A 24,032-nucleotide genomic window follows, 5' to 3' on the forward strand; every position below is an offset into this window, starting at 1 on the left:
TTGGCTGTGGTTGCCAACCTTAAAAAAATGGTTCAAATAGCTCTGAGCACTATGGAACTTAACATCTATGGTCATCAGTCCACTAGAACTTAGAACTACTTAAACCTAACTAACCTAAGGACATCACACAACACCCAGTCATCACGAGGCAGGGAAAATCCCTGACCCTGCTGGGAATCGAACCCGGGAACCCGGATGCGGGAAGCGAGAATGCTACCGCACGACCACGAGCTGCGGACTTGCCCGCCTTACAAAACATATTTTAGAATTCCAGAAATTTTTCATTGTTTTAGTTTACAGTCAAATTTTTGTAATTTTAACTGGTAATAACTGATACTCTAACAAAGAATTTTACTTTGGCCCACTACTGCAGAATAATACTGCAGTAAGGAAATATAAACAAGAGAAGAGCACCAAAATAAAATTTTAGTTGCAAAGATAATGTGCCATTTACAACAAAACAAACTGCACATAAGCATCTGTCAACATCAAAATGTGTTGATGGCCTTAGAACAAAGACCGTGCAATACTCTGTAACAACAAACTGCTTTCAATGAGCATGATGTAACAACTGTTTAGATTTATAACAGGTCATGAGAAAATATTGTGATTGGCAGTTTAAGAAGCATTACTTTCAAAGTAAATTTCCTTTTACACAAGCTGAATTATGATACATGTGAGAAAATGCACTTAATTTCTTAAACCACAGAGCATTTGACTCTCACTCAAAACTTAACACTCTGAGGACCAGCCACTTAGAATAATTTTGGGCTTGAAGACCAGCCATTAATGGCATTATTTAAAACTTACTGGTGTATTTGTGTTTGATATATCTTAAAGTATAACATGCTAAAAAGACCAAGCTTCAAGGTTAGTTTTTCATGCTTATTTTAGTTCTTTCATAGATTACAAATTATGGAATAACAATGGTGAAAACTACAAAAGTGTGAGGGGAATTCTTGAGCAATTTCGCATGCAACTGGCTTTTCTGTGGAAAAATCAAAGTGATCATCAGAACATTTGTTCAGTCAGGCAACCCACAAATGTTCAGTGCACAGCAGTGAAATTTATAATTTTACTTGTCATAAACATTCAACTGCTGCCAAGGTGGCCCAGTGGTTACCACGCTGGACTCACATTTGGGAGAATGACGGTTCAAACAAATGTCCGGTCATCGTGATTTAGGTTTAATTTCCCTGCGCACATGTTTCTGCACCTCAGACAAGTGCCAGGATGGTTCCTTTGAAAGGACACGGCTGACTTCCTTTCCCATCCTTCCCTAATCCAATGGGACCAATGACCTTACTGTTTGGTCCCCTGCCCCAAATCAACCAACCAAGCAATCAGCTGCTGAAATTTAAGCTGTGCTCTTACGATCATGCCTAAGCCACCCTCAGAGAAAAGAACAAAAAAATTTAATGCCAGTATTATAGGTGAAAGATTAGCTTGTCATGTAGCTGTACTGAATGTATATTAATTTAAACCAGTAACTTTTCCTATTTGTGTGTTCATGCCACTGAACAATGATGTTGTTATTGGCTGACAAAACTGCATCAAAATCTTGATTTCATTGTTTTGAAAGCTACTGTGCTGTAATCGACAGAATTTGTATTTATACTTTCATAATACAAAAGTATGCAATATACAAGTTTCTCTGCAACAAAGATCTTTCCAAAATGCATTGTGTTTTGCTGGGTTTCCTATCCTAAAGTGCTGGCAAGTTCAACACTGGTATATATTACTTTTACCATTCAAAGGATTTGTAAGTTTCATAGCTCCAACGGAAAGCATATTGTCACTTAACACGGAAAAAGTGTATTTTCACCCATGAAAAAGTGTAGTTTCACATGTGGAAAAAATGTATTTTTAACCAGGAAATCAAGAACTTTCTTTTTCTTGTCCAGGTATACACCCAGTATGGACAGCCTACTGGTGGAGCTGGTGTCCCACCGCTGAGGGTCAGATGTCAACAACTCTTGTTGAATTATGATCTCACAATCTGTCAGATGTCTATCGATCTATGTTAGTCAACTCTGTTTCACCATCAACAGTTCACACTGTTTATAAAGTAGACTAGATGGGATATAATTGGAGGCTCTGTGCAAGGGTCTCCAACTAGCCTTCTTGTCTGTGTTTGTGGAGTTCTCTCTTCCCAGCCCCCATGGCTATGTATCCAGTCCCATGATTCAAATTGACCTCTTTTTTCGCACTAAGAAAATTGTTAGTCCCATGATTCTCAGATGTCTGTACCATTTGGTTCTCCATGATTACCCAAATTCAACATGCATCTACACAGATGGATCAAAACTCAATAGCAGGGTCAGTTTTGCTTTTGCAGATGCAAGGGGGCAAGAGAAGTATTCTCAGTCAAGTGCATACAGTATTATACACTGCAGAGATGGTCACCATATTATGGACTCTGCAGCACGTTAAAACTCTTGCCACAAAAGACTCTATAAACTGCCTACAATGAGTATCCTAGAGGTAAAATCCAAGACCTATTAGTTGAACTCCACAGCTCCAGTACAACAGTAACATTCATCTGGATATTGAACCACACGGGTATTCCAGGAAATGAACTTGCTGGCAAATTAACTAATGAAGCAATCACAGGACACAAACTTTAACTTGGAATATGAGGCACAGACTTAACGTTGCAACCGCAACATCACATTTTGAAAACTAGGATATGGAATTCCAGGCTACCACAAGAACAAGCTAAGAGCATGAACGGCACCACCAAGGCCTGACATATTTCTGTTGAGACCTCTCAGGAATTGAAATCTTAATGTGCAGAAAGCATATCAGCCACACCAGACTTGCTCACGATTTTCTTTCACATCAAGAGGACTCCCCTCGATGCAGCTGTAACAGTCCTCTCATGATAACCCATAATCTCACCCACTGTGACCTGCTGGTTGATCTGAGACAAGCAATCGATCTGCCTATCTCATTACCTCAGATCCTCTCAGACAGAGAGTCAGAAACTACCAAAGTTCTGTGTTTCCAGAGGGAAAGTGGCTTTTATATCAAAATTTAGTGCAGTTCCGTGTTCGGTCAGTACCTCTCACTGTGGCACGTGCTCCGAGTGGCCTCAGGCTACTTTCTCCCTTTGCACTGTCACACATTTCTTAAACTTTTATGTATGTATTAAATTTATCTAACTTTAAACTAATTTTCTCTATAGTCTGCTGCATTTCCTCACTCCACCTTAGTTGCTCGACTAATTTTTGTTGCACTATGCTGCCCCTTCTCGGTGTATCCTGCAGTGTATCCTTCAGTCACCAGTCACAGTTTTTACCTGTCTGAGTTTTATCTCACTTTTAAGAATCCTGCTAAAGCTGTGGCGATGGCCTACGAAGCTGACAATTCACCTTCATCTTCATCATTCCCTAATGCTTCAGAACAGAGTGCTTCTTGAAGAATGAAGCAATGAATATACTCCAAAAATACTTTCTTTATTTATTTTGGAGTTTATTTTGTGAAAAAGGACTACACTCTAGCAGATGCCTAGTGACTTACGTTGAAACTGGCATTTACAAAATGGAGCTTCTCTTATGACAAATTTAAGTTTTCTTGTAGTTTCGCAGTTGCTTACTGCTTCATATCAACATCACACAAAAATTTAAAAACCCACAGTCAGATACATTAGTGCACTCAATAAGCATGAGCAAAGAATCAACAGGCCTCTGGGCTTTCTTCTTCAACTTCATCTTTAGATCTGCCTCCCCCCCCCCCCTCTCTCGCCATCTTGGATTTGAAGAGAGACTGTTTGCTTAAAAAGATAGGCTCCTTCATCTGCCTCCAATTCAACTGGAAATTTAGTATCTGAACAGGTGTGACAATGCCACTACACTACACTGTCAGCGTGGGTACTTCACTGGCCAATGATGGCTTCATAGTAACTGAGGAACAGAAGCTTGTAAGAGGAAACAAAACTCACCATGTGAGACAATCTACAGGAAGCAGAAATTTTGAAACCACATAGAGACATTCAGTACATGGATGATTAGTGAACGCTCAGCAATAACTCTTGGCATAAAGTGCAAGTTGAGGACTACGGTGGCTGAACTCAGTGTATGCACTGGCCTGCTCTGCTTACTGCCACCCCTAGGTAAACAATTCTGTCAGTGAGTCTGCTCATACTATGTATCCCTGTGAGTGTCTTTGTAACAGTTTTCAAAGTACTGTGTGAAAATGAGTGTAATGAGATTGTGTGTTACACATCTGAATGCATTTGGTTTCTTTGCAACATACAGGACATAGCAACTATCCATTTTCATCAGTGCCTTATTCTCTTCACTTGCATTTCCTTCTCTTCCATATTCATCCAAATTTAATTAGTTTTTGAATAGAATTTACATTTCAGAGTTATTTAGCTCCCACGACTATGAGAGCATAACAGCCAAAGAGAATGTTACGTCTGTTTAATCTTGTGGCCATGGGCACTGCTAAGCAGTCTCATCCTGTGGGGTGCTGTCATAACAGCAAATGAGTTTAACATGTCTCCAGGATAGGTAGTTCATCTGCATTGATGCGTTCTGCTAGTTTGGTGGTGATCATTCCCACATGAAATGGCATTCAGTGAACACATATCAGCCAATAAATGATGTGAATAGTTTAACATTTAACATATTGGTGTGACTGTAATCCTATACATTTTTCCAGTGGTGGGACTAGAGCAGGCAGTAGTAAGCCAATGTGTGGGGCATGTTCTACAGTCAGTATTTTATTATTATTATTATTATTATTATTGTACATAACACCTGCACATTCTTGATTATATGGCTACATATAAACAACAGTTTGATAAATATTTGTGAGGAACATACTGTCTACTGCTTTTGAAAACTATTGTTAGAGTAAATTATTATTGCAATAAAATAAAAACATTCATTACAGTACATTAATTAAACTGGAAATGTGAGTGAAATTAGTCAACAGTTCCAGAGAGTGGACTGCTGTTTTTACAGTTGTGATCAATGACTAGAATAAGTTTTGGTGGCTTCTTCATATGTGAATTTTAAACAAGCTATTGAGTATATCTTTCACAAACTACATAACACACAAAAACAAAATCTACAATGCAAAATATGATTTAAACCTTTGTCTGCTACAATTATATGCCTAATTATTTGATGGCACAATCAATTGTATATTTTCAGATATGTTTGGAACTAAAGACTAATAGTTCTATGTGGACAACAATGTGGGATGACAAATCATCCACACCATATGCAGTTAGTACAAACAAAGTGATTGTTTATGACAATGCCAAGAGTCTGACAGAAAAGGTAATATAAACATGTTTTCATTATGCTTACAGATTAAAGGATTCTTCCTCAATTAATGTCTTCTCTTGATAAATTAAGTGGCTACTTTTTACATAAATTCAGATTATCATTCCTAAATTTGTATTATGTTGATGTATAAGTTCATAGTGTTGTGTTTTTTGTGTGTGTTCGTATTCCGGTTACTGTGGGTCTATTTATTGATTGTCATTAGTTATTTATAGTTCACTTTTGTTGCTTGAGTTAACATATTGTAATTTTGTGATTTGGAGACAGTGAGTTAAGCTGTGAATGCTAGAAAGTGGAGTGACAAGTGGAGAAATCAGAACATTTCTGATGTATTCTTCTGTTTGAGTTCAGTAGCATGGTGCAGCAGCAGAGGCAGTCAGAAACATTTGCATCATGTATGGGGATAACCCCATTCGACAGACCATGGCAACAAAATGGTTTCTCATCTCAAGGAGGACCATTTTGACATTAGTGACCATCCACTTTTGGGAAGGCCTTCGGGATCTGATGAAGATCCTTTAAACACATTAATCCACAATGATCCACATAGTGTACTCAAGAACTGGCAAATGTGATGAAGTGTGATTGTTCCTCTATCATGCCTCATTTGCATGCGGTGGGGAAGGTTCAAAAATTGTGTGTATGGGAACCTCATGCTTTAAGCCACAATCACAAAAATCAGTGGGTGGTGTGAAGAAAATGGTTCCTGGAGATTTACTATGACCATGAGTTTGTAATCAGAAAAAAATGTTTAAAGAAAAACTGCATGAAGAAAATTAAAATTGTGTAAACCCCATGAATCCCTTTTACTTCCAGAAACTTCAAAAGCACACCTCTATATGAGAAGTATCCAAATCCTGTTAAACTCCTGATAATAAAATCCTTTGATAGTGGAAAACAATTAAAAAATGAAGCTAATTTGATAAATAATGACACAGTGTACAGTAATTTTGCTTACCGGTAACAATTAAACCCAGATAAATTTGCACCTAAACATGAATGAATGGGAATATGACATTAAGTGGCATGTAAACAAAGATCACGTACTTTGACAACTGTCAGATTCAAAGTTCTCTCCAATATGCTAACTTGGAACAATGGCGAATAAGCTAGTTCTTTGTAAGTGGTTGGTGTAAATATTGTCAATGGCAGATGCCTCAACTTACATGTTTGGCCACATTTTGCAGTGCAACACATAAATTCTCCTGTCTAAATTACTACAGATACACATCAGAGCAGGCCCAATGCAATTACTAATACAAATACTCTGAAGAACAAAAACAAATAAATGATGGCAATAACTGCTGTTAGGGGTGGTGTCAACAATCATTGAAGGTGAACAGTCCTTACAAAACACTACTTTTATTTATAGAGAGAAACATTAAGAGATGGTCTATTAGAAAGCATAAAGCAATTAAATTGGTTACAATTGTGTTTCTCGAAGAGAGGAATGTTTATAGGTCTTAGCTTTTCTGGGTCAGTGTGATGTGGCGACAGCGGCAGAAGCAGATTCAAGTTGCTGATATGAATCCTATTATTTCCTCCAGTCATGTCCTTGGCATTAAAATATCCTCTTTCCTTACATTCTATTTCAACTGGCGGTGGTAGTAAGTGGCGTAGCATCCATTTGTCATAGGCTGGAACAAAGCAACTACTTGTGCAGCACCTGAAGGTCGTATTAGTTCAACTGCAACATTCCACATGCTATACTTTGCCAATTGTGAAGCTAAACAGTCCATCTACTGTTAATATTCTCGCTTCATAATGATACTGTTCCCGCAAAAACAGTCACTTACGTAGCAACACAGTTCACAGTTTCCACATTGACAGTTAGTGTTTTAGCACACATCATATATCATAGTCAAGAAAATGAGCAATATTAAATTCACAGTTTATGTAATGCAGCTCAATTCTAAACCAACGACAATACTGTCTGTTCACTAGTGCACTGTCACTGCCACAGGCATCATTCTGCAAAAACCAACAGTGTTTGCATAATACAATGTCCATTTAGAATATCCATCATAAAGTCAAATTTCAAACCAATCTTACACAAAAAAAGTCCAGTATTAATATTGCTTTAAATGCACACCATTGCTACACCACAGCACTCACTTCCATACCACCACCAACTGCCACTGTCTCCTCACTGTTCAACCCGGCAACTATCGATACCTCTCTCGCTCCACAGTTCTTACAGAACTTCTGCTACTGCATTCCAGTTCACGCAATACATTTAATAAAACTATCTGAAAGATCATCAGAAACAAGATCCGAGTCTTTATATAAGGAACTCATACAAAACAAAAAGGACAGTAAACATAGTCATACACAATTCACGTTCTACACTATATAATCAAATGAAAAATATTCTACATTATCAGAAATATATCTATGGAGTACAAGGTAGTAAAAGAAAGGAAAAAAAAAATACATCTCATTATTAGCCAAGGCATCACAGTTGCCATATATGAATCTGTCTTTGCTCATCGTCAATTGCCGCTCATGAGGAACACCAACCATTCCTATCCTGTATCATTACTGGTGACTGCCTTTATGCTAACATAAGGACAAGAAAGGAATTTCTAAGTCCGAAACAAACCAGCAACTCCCCTTACAAAGACCTGCACACATTCACAAAGGATGATTGTGCACGTGGTGGAAAAGGGACGGTGTGGCATACCACAAATTCCTTCTCCAAGGTGTAACCATCACTCCTGGCATTTATTGTTGACAACTGTGATGACTTGCAGACACAATCCAAGAACAGTGACCAGAAAGACTGTGTGAAGTGATGCTACTCCACAATAACACCTGCCCATATTGTGGTAGACTATAAAAAACACTATATAGGAGTTCGATTGGGAAGTAGGTCCACAACTACCTTATACACCTGATCTTGCACCTTCAGATTTTCATTTTTTCTACCTTCTGTCAAACAGCTTTCAAAGAATTTCCTTTCTGGGTGAAAATACACTCTGAAAATGTTGTGACGAGTTTTTTGCCTGAAAACCATGTTATTTCTACAGCCGTAGAATTGAAAAGTTATCCCAGCATGGGCAGACTGTTGTAAATAGTTAAGGAGAATATATTATTGATGGCTAAGCTCTCTATTACAAGTATCTGTTGTGTTTATTAAACTTATGGAGAAACATTAAAAACTTTTGCACCCACCCAATACAATAATAGCTAAATCTCTTTTTCATTTTGTAATTTTCTGTGACATATCTAACTGATGACACATAAAGTACTGTACATGTTTATCTGTAAATGTCTTTACTCATTTCCTGTCAAATAATTGGCTGAATATAAAACGTTTCTGATATTTTGAGACAGGTTTACAGATTAGTTTAACAGATTTTGTAACATTATTAATGTGGATTTGGACATGAAAAACAGCTACTGTGTGTTAATATGGCAATGAATGACATTTATAAAGGAATGTATTTAACTTGTAGGTTTCAAGTGAGATATCTAGTTTTAAATACAAACTATTAACACTAACAGCGACAGCAGTGAATTATTACATAGTTGTGGTTCTTATAAGTGTCAGAGAAAATGAATGAACAGACATGCAGAGAGTAATCTTTTATGAAATGTGTGTAGCACATTCGATTAATTTGTTAGTCTACATCTACATTTACTTGCGTGCTTCACAAGTCACCTTACACTGTGTGTCGGAGGATACCATGTACACCAATCTCATTTTCCTATTAAGTTTATTGAATGGTACATGGGAAGAACAGTTTGTGAGCCTCAGTATGAGCTTGAATTTCTCTGATTGTACAATGATAGTAGTCTCACAATATTTATAAAAGAGAAAATAATACAATGCTCAGCTATCTTCTGAATATATGTTCTTGGAAGTTTTGAAGGAAACTTCTCCATGATGAACAGCACTTCTCTTGTGATGTCCACCACTGGAATTGAATCAGCATCTGTGTGATGGTCTCACACAAGTTAAATGAAACTAAGGTAAAATGTTCTACTCTTCATTATTTCTTCTCTTTCTCATCTATTTCTCCTATCTGATACGGATTTCAGAAATGAGCAATCCTCATAAACATGCCAAATGAGTGTTTTGTGTGTTACTTGCTTCTGAGGTGAATTAATTTCCTTAGGATTAATTGACTGATGCTGGCACCTGTCCTACATATAATTAATGTGAGGTCACCCTTCAATGTTAAATCTTTCCAGATACGTACACCTAGGTGTTTTATGGTTTTCAGGTGGTAAACTGCCAGTTCCTTTACCATGTGTCAATCCCATGCAGGTCCTCTTGTATTTTACTACAGTTTTGTAGTGTTGTGGTTGTGTAGAATAGGACCATCTGCAACAGCCTAACAAACATTCCCACATTAGTTTCCAAGTCCTTATATACTCCAAGTCCTTATCTATGTCACATACTTCAATTGTTGCAACAGGGTGGACTATAATCTTCTTATCCTGAACAGCTCTAGCACACTGGACTCGCATTCAGGAGAACGACAGTTCAATCCCGCGTCCGGCCATCCTGATTTAGGTTTTTCGTGATTTCCCTAAATTTCTCCAGCCAAATGCCGGGATGGTTCCTTTGAAAGGGCACGGCCGACTTCCTTCCCCGTCCTTCCCTAATCTGATGAGACCGATGGCCTCGCTGTTTGGTCTCTTCCCCCAAACAACCCAACCAATCTTAACAGTTCCCTCGACCTACCTCTATAAGCTTCTTGTTGTCTCCACCTTCACTCTGTGCTGGTGGATACTGGTTCAGTTGTTAAAAGCTCCACCAACCTCGATATGCTTCTTGTTGTCTCCACCTTCACTCTGTGTTGGTGGATACTGGTTCAACTGCTAAAAGCAACAGTGAAGAAAATTCAACTAAAATAAATGCTGCATAACTTGAGATTGGAAACAGCATCTGTAAGTTTGTAAAAATAATGAGCATGTTGGATACTAAGTAACTTGTGCAACGAGATATAAAGTTCCATTAATTGCCTCAGAAACATGTTGTGAATGGCTATCAAGTCCATATTTACTGTAAACTACACTGAAGTGTCAAAGAAACTGGTATAGGCATGCGTATTCAAATATAGAGATATGTGAACAGGCAGAATAGGGTGCTGTGGTCAGAAATGCCTATATAAGACAAGACGTGTCTGGTACAATGGCAGTTTATCAAGATTTAATTGAGATTGGACTTGGTGTTATAATTGGCACACAAGCGATGGGACACAGCATCTCTGAGGTAACAGTAAAGTGAGGATTTTCCCATATGACCATTTCACGAGTGTACTGTGAATATCAGGAATCCAGTAAAACATCAAGTCTCCAACTTTGCTGCGATCGGAAAAAGATCCTGCAAGAACGGGAGTAACGATGACTGAAGAGAATCATTCAACCTGACAGAAGTGCAACCCTTCTGCAAATTGCTGCAGATTTCAATGCTGGACCATCAAAAAAATGTCAGCATGTGAACCATCCAATAAAATGTCATCAATATGGGGTTTCAGAGCTAAAGGCCCACTTGTGTACCCCTGATGACTGCACATGAAGCTTTACACCTCACTTGGGTCTGTCAACACTGACATTGGACTGTTGACGACTGGAAACATGTTGCCTGGCCAGACGAGTCTCATTTCAAATTGTATCAAGCAGATGGATGTGTACAGGTATGGAGACAACCTCATTAATCCATGGTCCCTGCATGTCAGCAAGGGACTATTCAAGCTTGTGGATGCTCTGTAATGGTGTGGGGCATGTGGAGTTGGAGTGATATGAGACCCCTGATACATCTAGATATGACTCTGACAGGTGACAGGTAGATAAGCATCCTGTTTAATCACCTGAATCCATTCATGTCCATTGTGCATTCTGGCGGACTTGGACAATTCTAGCAGGACAATGCAACAACCCACACATCCACAGAGTGGCTCCAGGAACACTCTTCTGAGTTTAAACACCTCTGCTAGCCACCAAACTCCCCAGACATGAACATTATTGAGCATATGCGGGATGCCTTGCAAAATGCTGTTCAGATGAGATCTTCACCCCCTCATACTCTTATGGATTTATGGACAGCCCTGCAGGATTCATGATGTCAGTTCCCTCTAGCACTACATCAGACATTAGTCAAGCCCATTCCATGTCGTGCTGCAGCACTTCTGCGTGCTCACAGGGACCTTACATGATATTAGGCAGGTGTACCAGTCTCTTTGGCTTTTTAGTGCATTATTGATACAACCTGGTTACTGTTTTAAGTACAAAGTTTAACACAAAAACAACCAGAAGCTCACCAGTTTGACCCAATAATTGTCACATCTTATACAGTCACTTACCCACAGCTATTTGTGAGTTACTATATCAAGTCATTCAGTGATCTTCTTAGAAAGAGCTGCTCACTCAAATGTTCCGAGAAGTATATGAAACATGTCACATGGAGTTAACAGTACACTATGTGATCAATAGTATCTGGACACTATACAAAACATACTTTTTCCATATTGGGTGCATTGTGGCCACGTACTGCCAGGTACTCCATATCAGCAAGCTCAGTAGTCATTAGACATCGTGAGAGAGCAGAATGGAGTGATCTGCGGAACTCGCAGACTTTGAACGTGGTAAGGTGATTGGGTGTCACTTGTTTCATACATGTGTACGTGAGGTTTCCACATTCCTAAACATACCTAGGTCCACTGTTTCTGACATGACAGTGAAGTGGAAACATGAAGGGACGCGTACAGCACAAAATTGTACAGGCCGACCTCATCTGTTGACTGACAAAGATCACCGACAGTTGAAGAGGGTTATAATGTGTAAAAGACAGACATCTATCCAGACCATCACACAGGAATTCCAAACTGCATCAGGATCCACTGCAAGTACTATGACAGTTAGGCAGGAGGTGAGAAGACTTCATGGTCAAGCAGCTGTTCATAAACCACACATTATGCTGGTAAGTGCCAAACCTCGATTGGTGTAAGGAGCATAAATGTTGGATGATTGAACAGTGGGAAAATGTTGTGTGGAGTGACGAATCATGGTACACAATGTGGCAATACGATGGCATGGTGTGGATATGGCGAATGCCCGGTGAACATCATCTGCCAGCATATATTGTGCCAACAGTAAAATTTGGAGGCGGTGGTGTTATGGTGTGGTCATGTTTTTCATGGAGGGGGCTTGCACCCCTTGTTGTTTTGCATGGCACTATCACAGCACAGGCCTACACTGATGTTTTAAGTACCTTCTTGCTTCCCACTGTTGAAAAGCAATTCAGTAATGGCGATTGCATCTTTCAACATGATCGAGCAACTGTTCATAATGCACGGCCTGTTGTGGAGTGGTTATATGACAATAACATCCCTGTAATGGACTGGCCTGCACAGAGTCCTGACCTGAATCCTATAGAACACCTTTGGGGTGTTTTGGAACACCGAATTCATGCCAGGCCTCACCGACCGACATCAATACCTCTCCCTCAATGCAGCACTCTGTGAAGAATGGGCTGCCATTCCCCAAGAAACCTTCCAGCACCTGATTGAATGTATGCCTGTGAGAGTGGAAGCTGTCATCAAGGCTAAGGGTGGGCCACCTTACTGAATTCCAGCATTACAAATGGAGGGCGTCATGAACTTGTAAGTCATTTTCAGCCAGGTGTCCAGATACTTTTGATCACAGAGTATATGACAAGAAATTTTCTAAGTAAATAACTTCCAAACTCAGATTCCATGGATAAACAAAGTAAGACAAGTTATTGCTTTAGATATCTATAATAAATTCCTGCTAGAAGAAGAGCAGGTCATTTCATATAATCCATATAGAATTATGGGTGTATTCCATCATGGGATGTCACCAACAGTTTGGTGAGGTATTCTAGTTGATTTTGCAATCCCTGATAATTAATTTCAATATTTGTCATTTCATTGTGACTGTGACAGTTGAAAAGAGGAAACATAGTAAGAGCTTCCATAATGAAATATTTTAGAAGATGGAATTCAGACTATCATGCTTCTCTGTTTCATCCTCCATTTAAATGTGGTTTTTGTGTGTTTACTGACTTTTTGCAAGCTTCACATGTCATAAGGTTTTTCACCAGATGGGCAGATAGAATTTTACTTTCATATCCACTGAATGCTTCTAGTATTGCTTTCCTTATGTTTATTTTATAGTCAGGTTCATTTTTCAAGGTTTGCACTTCATTAAAATCTACGATGAAATCTTTTTGATCCATAGTGAGTCTTTCCCAGCCCTCACAACCTTCGACAGGACATACTTATCTAAAGCATATTATACAATATTCTTGTACTCTAACAACTGATTCTCCACATTTTTAGTCACGAAGTGAACATATGATGTTTACTGTTCAGACAATCTGCATCCTCTTTCTTCTGCATTGCTAAGCAGGCATATTTTCTTACCTTTATTAATAATCCTATTTACACCTGCAGTCATTTATATAACACTGATGGTCACTGATTCCCATCACGAGATTAACTGAATTGAAATATCCTGGTCTGGTTGCCAGCAGGATACATCAGATGTAACAGTCTCAAGTTGGTTCTGTAATTAACTACTCAAGATAATTTTTGCATAACACATTCAGAACAGTAATACACAAATCCCTATCCATTCCATCTGCTTCAGGCATCTGAATCTCCCAGCATAATAGGTTTAAATCTCTTTTATTACTATAGCATGACCAGGAAATTTACCTGTAGTATTATCCATAGACTCCTTGAGAAATTTTGTCACTACAACTCCTCAGGCAGTTGGTCTATGTAACAATCTGATTATTGTGTTTGATTCACTTTAGGCCCTTACATTCACCAAAATTATTTCATGTTTGAAATTTGTAATAACCTCAGATGATATAAAAGAGTTCTTTACAACAATAACTGTGTCACCATCATTGGAATCCAGCCTATCCATCCAATACACACTCCACTTGGAATTTAAGATTTCACTACTATCACTTCTGGTTCAAGTTAGATTTCTGTTCAAAGTACTGCAATGGCATTTCCATCTCTGTTAACCTCTCTGTGGATGAGGCATTAAACCCTAATATTCCTTCCCTCCTTTCTGCAAGGACATTATTACTTTTAATGAGCATAGTAAGTGCAAGAGTGTAGGAGAGACATTCATCAAACTCCAGTGACAGGTGTAACAAAAGAGTTATTGAGCACAGAGCTTACTGTCAAAAACCTGAGAGTATACATTCCTAGAAGAGAAGAGCAAGATATTCTCTTCCACAAACATCTTGCAAAATGATTATAATGAGGAGACCACAGAAATCAGAGTTCATTCAGAGGCTGATCAAGAGTCATTCTTCCCATGCACCTCTAACATAACTATCCAATTGTTTCATCAGAAAATTATCTGATTTTTCGAAAATATTAATTATATTATCAATTATTAGGTGACTTAGTTCATACATCAACTCAAGACAGATCCAGGATTCCTGACCATAAAATAATAACCTAATAGTCATTGTGTATATCTTTCAATTTATTCATTCCACTTGTAACAGATAAATTCACAATTTCTCACTATAGTCAGTCTAATTTTTACTGAAAAAGTCATATCCAATCTTTGACATCACAATGTAGCACAAAATGCTGATGATTATGATGTGCACAAAGCACAACTATTATCTGAAACATGACTGTACTGTACTTCTTTGACAAACATAAACAACTACATACATACATACATTAATCTTGTTCCCTAGATCATGAATAAGACATTTTGTAATGATGTGGACTGTGTCACTTTAAAATAAGTTTTCTTTACACAATTTTTTTTTTACTACTTCATATCTAAGAATTCATCTGTTAGGTAGAAGGAGGTGTCATTCAGAAATTCTTTTAAATGTTGGTTGGCTATCTGTCAGTCTTTTAATACTGTTTGGCAAATGACTAAAGATTTTTGTGGTCGCATAATTCACCCCTTTCTGCGCCAAAGTTAGATTTAATCCAGAATAGTGAATATCATCCTTTCTTCAAGTGTTGTAGCTATGAACTTCACTGTTGTTTTTGAATTGGGATTGGTAATTAATGACAAATTTCATAAGTGAATATATATACTGCAAAGGTAATGTGAATATCCCAAGTTCCTAAAAAATGTCTACAAGGTGATCTCGGGTGGGTCCCAGCTATTATTCTGATTACACGCTTTTGTACAATGAATACTTTCTCTCTTAATGACAAATTGCCCCAAAATATGATGCCATATGAAAGCAGTGAATGAAAATAGGTAAAGTAAGCTAATTTTTGGATATGTTTATCACCAAAATTTGCAATAACCCTAATAGCATAAGTAGCTGAACCTAACCGTTTCAGCAGATCATTCATGTGTTTTTTCTAATTCAATTTCTCATCAGTGCACACACCCAGAAATTTTGAGTATTCTTCCTTAGCAACAGACTTCTGTTCATAGTCTATATTTATCAATAGTGTTATGCCATTTACTGTATAGAATGGTATAAACTGTGTTTTCTCGAAATTTTGTGAGAATCCATTTGCAGAGAACTACTTCATAATTTTCTGAAAGACATTATTTGCAATTTCCTCAGCCTATTCTTGCTTGTTGGGTGTGATTACTATACTTGTATCATCAGCAAAAAGAACTAGATTTGCATCTTCATGAATACAGAGTGGCAAGCCGTTCATATTTTTTAAGAACAGTAAGGGACCCAAGACTGAACCCTGTGGGACATTTTTCTTGGTACCTCCCCAGTTAGAGGACTCTGCTGGTTTTTGCAGACTATCTGTACTGTTAATTTCAACCTTCTGAATTCTTTGAGTTAAGTATGAATTAAACCATTTGTGCACTGTCCCACTCGTACCACAATACTTAAGCGTATCTGGAAGAATTTCATGATTCACACAATCAAAAGCCTTTGAGAGATCACAAAATATACCAATGGGTAATGTTTGGTTATTCAATGCATTTAATATTTGATCTGTGAAAGCATATACAGCATTTTCTGTTGAAAAGCCTTTCTGAAAACCAAATTCACATTTTCTTAGTACTTCATTTTTATCAATATGTAATGCTACTCTTGAATACATCCCTTTTTCACGAACTCTCGATAAAGCTGTCAGAAGTGAGATTGGACGGTAGTTGTTAGCATCAGATCTATCCCCTTTTTCATGCAATGGTTTAACAATAGCATATTTGAGTCTGTCTGGAAAAATGCCGTTTCGATGAGCTACTACATATGTGGCTGAGAATCCTACTTATTTGTTGGGAACAAGCTTTTAGTACTCTTTTGGAAATGCCATCAATTCCATGTGATCTTTTACTTTTGAGTGAATTTATTATTTTCCTAATTTCAGTAGGAGAGGTGGGATGAATTTCAGTTTTATCAAATTTCACGGGTACTGCCTCTTCCATATACTGCCTTGCATTTTCTAATGAATAGCTGGATTCTATTTTCTCTACAACACTTAAAAAATTATTGTTAAAACTGTTTTCTACTTCTCACTTTTTGTTAACAAACTTTTCATTGTGTTTGATGGAAATATGATCTTCCTGTGCTCTCAGTTGCCCTGTTTCCCTTTTAACAATATTACAAATTGTTTTAATTTTATTATCAGATGTGCTAATCTCAGACATAATGCACATACTTCTGGACTTTTTAATAACTTTTCTTAATACAGCGCAGTAGTTTTTATAATGTTTCACTGTTTCGGGGTCATTACTCCTCCTAGCTATAAGATACATTTCCCTTTTCTGTTTACAAGATATTTTTATCCCTTTAGTAAGCCATGGCTTTTAAATGGTTTCTTACAATTATACGAGGTGCATTCAAGTTCTAAGGCCTCCGATTTTTTTTCTCCGGATTGGAAAGAGATAGAAACATGCGCATTGTTTTAAAATGAGGCCGCATTCATTGTCAATACGTCCCAGAGATGGCAGCACCGTACGGCAGATGGAATTTTACCGCCAGTGGCGAGAATGAGAACTGTTTTAAATACTTAAAATGGCGACGTTTTCCTTACTTGAACAGTGTGCAATCATTCGTTTTCTGAATTTGCGTGGTGTGAAACCAATTGAAATTCATCGACAGCTGAAGGAGACATATGGTGATGGAGTTATGGATGTGTCGAAAGTGTATTTATGAGTGCGACAGTTTAATGAAGGCAGAACATCGTGTGACAACAAACCGAAACAACCTCGGGCTCGCACAAGCCGGTCTGACGACATGATCGAGAATGTGGAGAGAATTGTTTTGGGGGATTGCCGAATGACTGTTCAACAGATCACCGCCAGAGTTGGCATTTCTGTGGGTTGTGTGCACACAATCCTGCATGATGACGTGAAAATGCGAAAAGTGTCATCCAGGTGGGTGCCACGAATGCTGACGGACGACGACATGGCTGCCCGTGTGGCATGTTGCCAAGCAATGTTGACGCGCAACAACAGCATGAATGGGACTTTCTTTTCGACGGTTGTGACAATGGATGAGATGTGGATGCAATTTTTCAATCCAGAAACAAAGCACCAGTCAGCTCAATGGAAGCACACAGATTCACCGCCACCAAAAAAATTTCGGGTAACCGCCAGTGCTGAAAAAATGATGGTGTCCATGTTCTGGGACAGCGAGGGCGTAATCCTTACCCATTGCGTTCCAAAGGGCACTACAGTAACAGGTGCATCCTACGAAAATGTTTTGAAGAACAAATTCCTTCCTGCACTGCAACAAAAATTTCCGGGAAGGGCCGCGCGTGTGCTGTTTCACCAAGACAATGCACCCGCACATTGAGCTAACGTTACGCAACAGTTTCTTCGTGATAACAACTTTGAAGTGATTCCTCATGCTCCCTACTCACCTGACCAGGCTCCTAGTGACTTTTGGCTTTTTCCAACAATGAAAGACACTCTCCGTGGCCGCCCATTCAACAGCCGTGCTGCTATTGCGTCAGCGATTTTCCAGTGGTCAAAACAGACTCCTAAAGAAGCCTTCGCCGCTGCCATGGAATCACGGCGTCAGCGTTGTGAAAAATATGTACGTCTGCAGGGCGATTACGTCGAGAAGTAACGCCAGTTTCATCGATTTTGGGTGAGTAGTTAAGTAGAAAAAAAATCGGAGGCCTTAGAACTTGAATGCACCTTGTATTTCACTGTTTTCTTGGGGAAACTGTTTTCAAATATACTCACAAAGGTATGATGAAATGGGTTAAATTTTAAGTTGGCATCATGTCCCCTGTACACCTCATCCCAGTCTAACTGTCGCAAGCTTTCCCTAAAATTTTGAATTGTTAAATAATTATTTGAACGCACTATTTTGGAGGATTCTATGGAGCTATATCATATACTGTAACTAGCTGTGCATCAAGATCAGACAGACCATTCCTAACAGGAAATGTTTTTATTTGATTAAATTTATCTTGGTCTATGAAAACATTATCTATCAGTGTGCTGCTTTCCTGTACCATCCGAGAAGGAAAATCAATAACTGATGCCAAATTGAAAGAACCAAGGAATACTTCAAGGTTGAGCTTTCTATCGAACTCTTTCAGCAAATCTACACTGAAATCCCCACAATCAATACTTTGCTTTCCTCTGTCTGAGAGATAAGACTACAAAGAATCCAATTTTTTCAAAAATAGTTGAAAATTTCCCAATGGGGACCTGTACATGGCTACTATTATAAAAGTGCCATTCTTTAGTTTAAGCTCACATGCACATTAATGTAAGTTGATTAGACACTGATCTTCCTACATTCCTAAATTAAGCTTAGTGAATTGCACTGCCTTTTTTAGCCCCAATACTAGACATAGGTAGAATAGTAACAATTTGTAATGAAAAATACATGGTTGATTCTGGTACATTTCTAATGTTACAATGGAAAATTACATATTTATAAAAACTTAAGTGTAACAGTATGTTTTGCAGTGAAAAGGAAAACGCCTGGCACAGTTTGATTTTTTACATACTTTGATTTTTTTTATACAGGGTTTTGTAAAATATGAAGTGTTACAATTAGTTCAAAAACACTCTAATTTTCTGTTAAATTATATAATTATTTCAGTTGCTAACATACACTCATATTCTCACTCAAGAGTTACAGCTCTTAGTACAGCCAGTTACTCTGAACTTTTATGTTACACATAACTAAAAAGTCATTATCTTTCTATGTAGACTTTCTAGAACTTTCTAAACAATAATTCATACAAGATATAAGGCTGTTACATCACACACACACACACACACACACACACACACACACACAGGAAGATAGAGAGACAGAGACAGAGAGGGGGGGGGGGGAAGATTTTCATGCATACAATTTATGCATGGGATTTTGCCAGAAAAAGAAGGAAGTATTTTTATGTATCAGAATTGTGTTGACACTGACTGAACTGAACCAACACAGATCTTGACTTGTTACAGGCATCCCTGTGAAGATCAGCTGTTTGCATTATTTTTTACACACAATCCTAGTTGTTTCATGGGATACAAAAATATGATATAGATGTAAATGTTCTGACAGTTTCTTCTTTTTCTTGTGCCTTTGTCCTGCATCTACACAGAGATGGCATTCTTATGTTTACTAGGATCATGCTGATGTTATAGTTAAGTGACTCTTTCCACATTTATTAACACTGTAAATGATGTGATGGCCAGCTATGATTTTACAGTTACATGTTTTACAAATGTGGAGCTTCCACACTACTATGTCCAAATATAAACTTAGTAACATCATCTCAGTGAAGTGATACAGTAATCAATGATAACAGTTCGAAACAGTGATAGTATAATGAAAAGGACAGTGCACATTATAATGTTGTCAATCAAGCCACATCAGTGAAAGAATCAGCTCATGACCCGATCACTGTACAAACCCAGATGTTAAATGATAGTTAATAGACAAATATTTTCATGGATAGAATGAGATTTTCACTCTGCAGCAGAGCGTGCACTGATATGAAACTTCCTGGCAGATTAAAACTGTGTGCTGGACTGAGACTCGGTCTGGCACACAGTTTTAATCTGGCAGGAAGTTTAATTTTCGTGGATAGTTGCACATAGCTGTTACTTTGGTGGGAGCACATTTGACGTAGGTGTTACTAGTAAGCTTTCAGACTGCAGGCTACACTCATGAGAGATTAATGCAGAGAAGATATGACAGTGCATGACTCACACAGACTTTGTAAGATTATTACAGATACTCACAGAGATGTTCTCCATGTACTAGCGCTCCTGCACCTGACCAGTTTGCATGGTGTCTGACTGTATAAAGACTGGCATATGAACAAATTGTTATTTCAGAAACAACAGAATCGTGTAAAAAAATAGCTAGGTTAAATTTTACTAATCTGTGTGGACTGCATGCTAGTGCAGTAATGTGGTTTATGAAATATGTTACAAGTAGGAAATTAGAAAAAGTTACAGAACCATCTTAGATATCCACAATGGGGATATCCTGTTTATGAGTATAGCTGTCATTTTGAAAAACATTTTATGTTATGATACATTATGCAGAATCTTAGAAACTTAATTAATATTACCATGGCAACAAAAATGTAATAGCAAATTTGATAATGTAACAAGCAGAGAGGCAAAATCTACAATGTAAGTTAGTTAGTAGATAGTTAACTTCATGTTCCATGGATCATTTTGCATGATAAATAATAATGATGTGGAATGAGTCATTTTACATTAACATCACAAATTAATTTCTAAATGTGGCTACATGCTGAACATTTATAAGATTTATTGTTTATTTTTTTGAATATGCATATGTGAGTTAGTAATTCCTATGCACCATGTTTTACACATTACTATAACAGAAATTCTCTGTTGGAATAGAAGGAGTTGCCAAAGAGAAACTTTTTCAGTTTGTTTTCAAAATTTCACTTTGCTCTCTATTTTATATCACTGAGTAAGTGATAAAAAAAATTTATTGCAGCATTGTGCACTCCTTTTTGTGCTAAAGATGAACTTACTGTAGAATAATTATCATCATTTTTCCTTCTAGTTTTGTAATTATGTACGTCATTGTTCCTTTTGAGCTGTAGTGGTAGTTTTTGTAGTGTGCAACTACTACAGGATCTCTACTTGATCTTGCCAACAGATACATTTCCCTTTTCATTTCACAAAATACTTTAGTCCCTCTAGTGACCCATTGTTTTTTTTTTTTTACATGGCTGTTTAATGTCCTTTCTAATTACCTTATTTGGACAGCTATTTTCAAATGATAATATGAATTTATCATAAAATAGATTAAATTTTATGTTAACATTTGATTCACTGTAAACATAAACTATTCTTAAAAATATTTGTCCTGGAGTCATCAATTATTCTAAATGATTTCCACTGAGGAGTATCTGTACTTTAAGGCACTGTGTTATTTATTCTAATTATCTGAGTGTCATTATCAGAGAGAGCATTTGTTACTAGGTAAACAGTTACTTTCTTGCATTGAGCTTCACCAATGAAAACATTATCAGTTAGAGTCCTATGATGGTCTGGAACTTCATCATTAATTTTTTCACAAGTTAATCAGTTTTATGAAAACTGGAATACACTACTGAAGAGTTGGAATGCCAGCCCTTCTAATGGTGTATGTTAATTTATTTAAATGTGTGAATTAGCTCATTATTTTCAATTAACTACATACACTACAAGAATCAGCACATTAAAAGTACTAACCTGAATAATAAATTTAACTGAAATTTAGCCTGGACAACATTTCTATATAGTTATGTAAACACTACATACACTGGTGTCCAAAATTAAAGTAAAAAACTGAAATTTTGCAAGGTTGCATATATTTTGCCACAAAACAATATAATCAGATGACAGTAAAGTAGAAGCAATATAAAGAATACAGAATGTAAACAAATGCAACATGCATAAGAGCAGACAAAAATATTCTTCATTTGTTCCAACCTAATGGATTTACACACACATTCCAACAACTGATTGTGCTGAGTATGGGGTGTGACCAACTCTGGCAGCAATACAGGCCTGACAGATGATGGGGCATACTGTGAATGATGTCATCAATCTCATGTTGAGGCAATATTGCCCATTCTTCCTGCAGCACTGCTCGAAAGTCTTGGAGAATGATTGGTGGATACTGACGTGGTGCAACCCATGGGCCTATTGCATCCCTGATGGGCTCTATGGTGTTCAAATTGAGAGAACAAGCAGGCCACAACATGCATGCAATATCTTCTGTCTCCAGGAAAGCATCAACCACCCGTGCTCTATGAAGTTGAGCATTATTGTCCAGCAATACAAAGTCTGGAACCACAGCACCTCACAACAAATTCACATGAGGTTCAAAGATCTCACCATGATACCTGACAAGAGTTAAACCGTACTGATTTAACTGTACAATTTCATATAGAGTTGTTCAAGTGGTTAACATAACCTCTGCCCATGTCATTAGGTATTATCCTTGATATCAATCTCTTTCCACAATAATGGGTCTCAAAATCATGTTCCATATTCCCTCCAGATGCAAATCGATTGAGAATCACTGTCCAGATCAAATTGGGACTCATCTGCAGAAATAACACAGGCCCACTGTTTGACCATCCAGATGGCATGTTGACGGTTCTACTCTAGATGTTCCTTTCTGTGAAAACATGTCAGAGGTACACATACAGCAGTTCTCTAACAATAAAGGCCATTCTCCCAAATCATTCTGTATGCCACTTGCCATGATACATATCCGCTGGATGCTGCTAGGGCAGATGCCAGTTGGCATGCAGTACTAAGGTGGTACCGTTGTGCCCTTACAGCTAAATAACGGTTCTCTCTTTCTGATGTTACATGTGATCAGCCCCGCCCTGGTCTTCATGATACAGTTTTGATCTCTATAAACTGTTGCCACATCCAAAAAACAATAGAACAGTTCACATTAAGCCATCGGGTCACATTAGTTTGTGACTGTTCTGCTTCAGTTCTACCCATGGCCCTCCACCACAAAGAGCTTGGTAGGCACCTTCTCTGTGCTGTATTGCACCATCTGTGATAGTGTACACAGTGATTGTGGATGTGGAACTACCCGGCAAACAATATCCCATTTGACAGATGCCCTGATGTCATTGCTGGTGTGGTTGCCCATTGACTGGAATGCCATCTTCCTTGCAGGACACGATTATATGAACATATGTTGAGAGTTAGTATGATATACCAAGTATTAGACTCAGTATGGCGAAATAATCATTTGTTGCTTTAATTTTGGACACCAGCATATAAATTATGTAGGTTACTGTATCCAGGGGTATAATGGTCAAAGAGAAAAATTTAGTTATTATCAGGAGCTGAACTCACAGCTGATGGAGTTATTCCAACTTGCTGTCTCTCTCACTAAATGCTGGAATAAAATTATTTATCACATCCATAAATACTCAAACAAGTTAAACAGTTTGTTGATTACCTTCAGAACGATTCTTAATTTTAAATGTCAGCATATTATTCTCTGTAACCCTAAAGCATACAGGGTGCCTGAAACCTTTTGGGTCAAATTGAAACAGATGGTAGTGAATCCACAACTAGTTATATTGTGATAGGGAACCAATGGTTCGAAATGCATATTTATAGTGTTATGGATGTACACCACAGAAGAACTTAGCTCATAGTAATTTTTCAAGGTGACAACCTTCAGTCTAAGTGCATCATCATACTGGCACATTAACTTGTGCTTCTTGCACACCACTATTCCTGGTGTCAATTGTCTATTGCATCAAACAGTTTGTGATACATCCATGGTGAGGTATGTTCCTGTTTACA

At 37.8% G+C, this 24,032-nt stretch overlaps 1 protein-coding gene across 1 annotated transcript in view; it reads left to right on the forward strand.

Moving 5' to 3' along the window:
• LOC126249050 (probable chitinase 2) overlaps nucleotides 1-24,032 on the forward strand; it is a 309,806-nt gene that overhangs the window by 270,221 nt on the left and 15,553 nt on the right. Inside the window, exon 7 of the mRNA XM_049950678.1 lies at nucleotides 5,166-5,294. Within this exon, the coding sequence (XP_049806635.1) occupies nucleotides 5,166-5,294 (129 nt within the window). The remainder of the gene's footprint in view (nucleotides 1-5,165; nucleotides 5,295-24,032) is intronic.

Source organism: Schistocerca nitens, chromosome 3, assembly GCF_023898315.1.
Source record: "Schistocerca nitens isolate TAMUIC-IGC-003100 chromosome 3, iqSchNite1.1, whole genome shotgun sequence".
Classification (NCBI taxonomy): Eukaryota; Metazoa; Arthropoda; class Insecta; order Orthoptera; family Acrididae; genus Schistocerca; species Schistocerca nitens.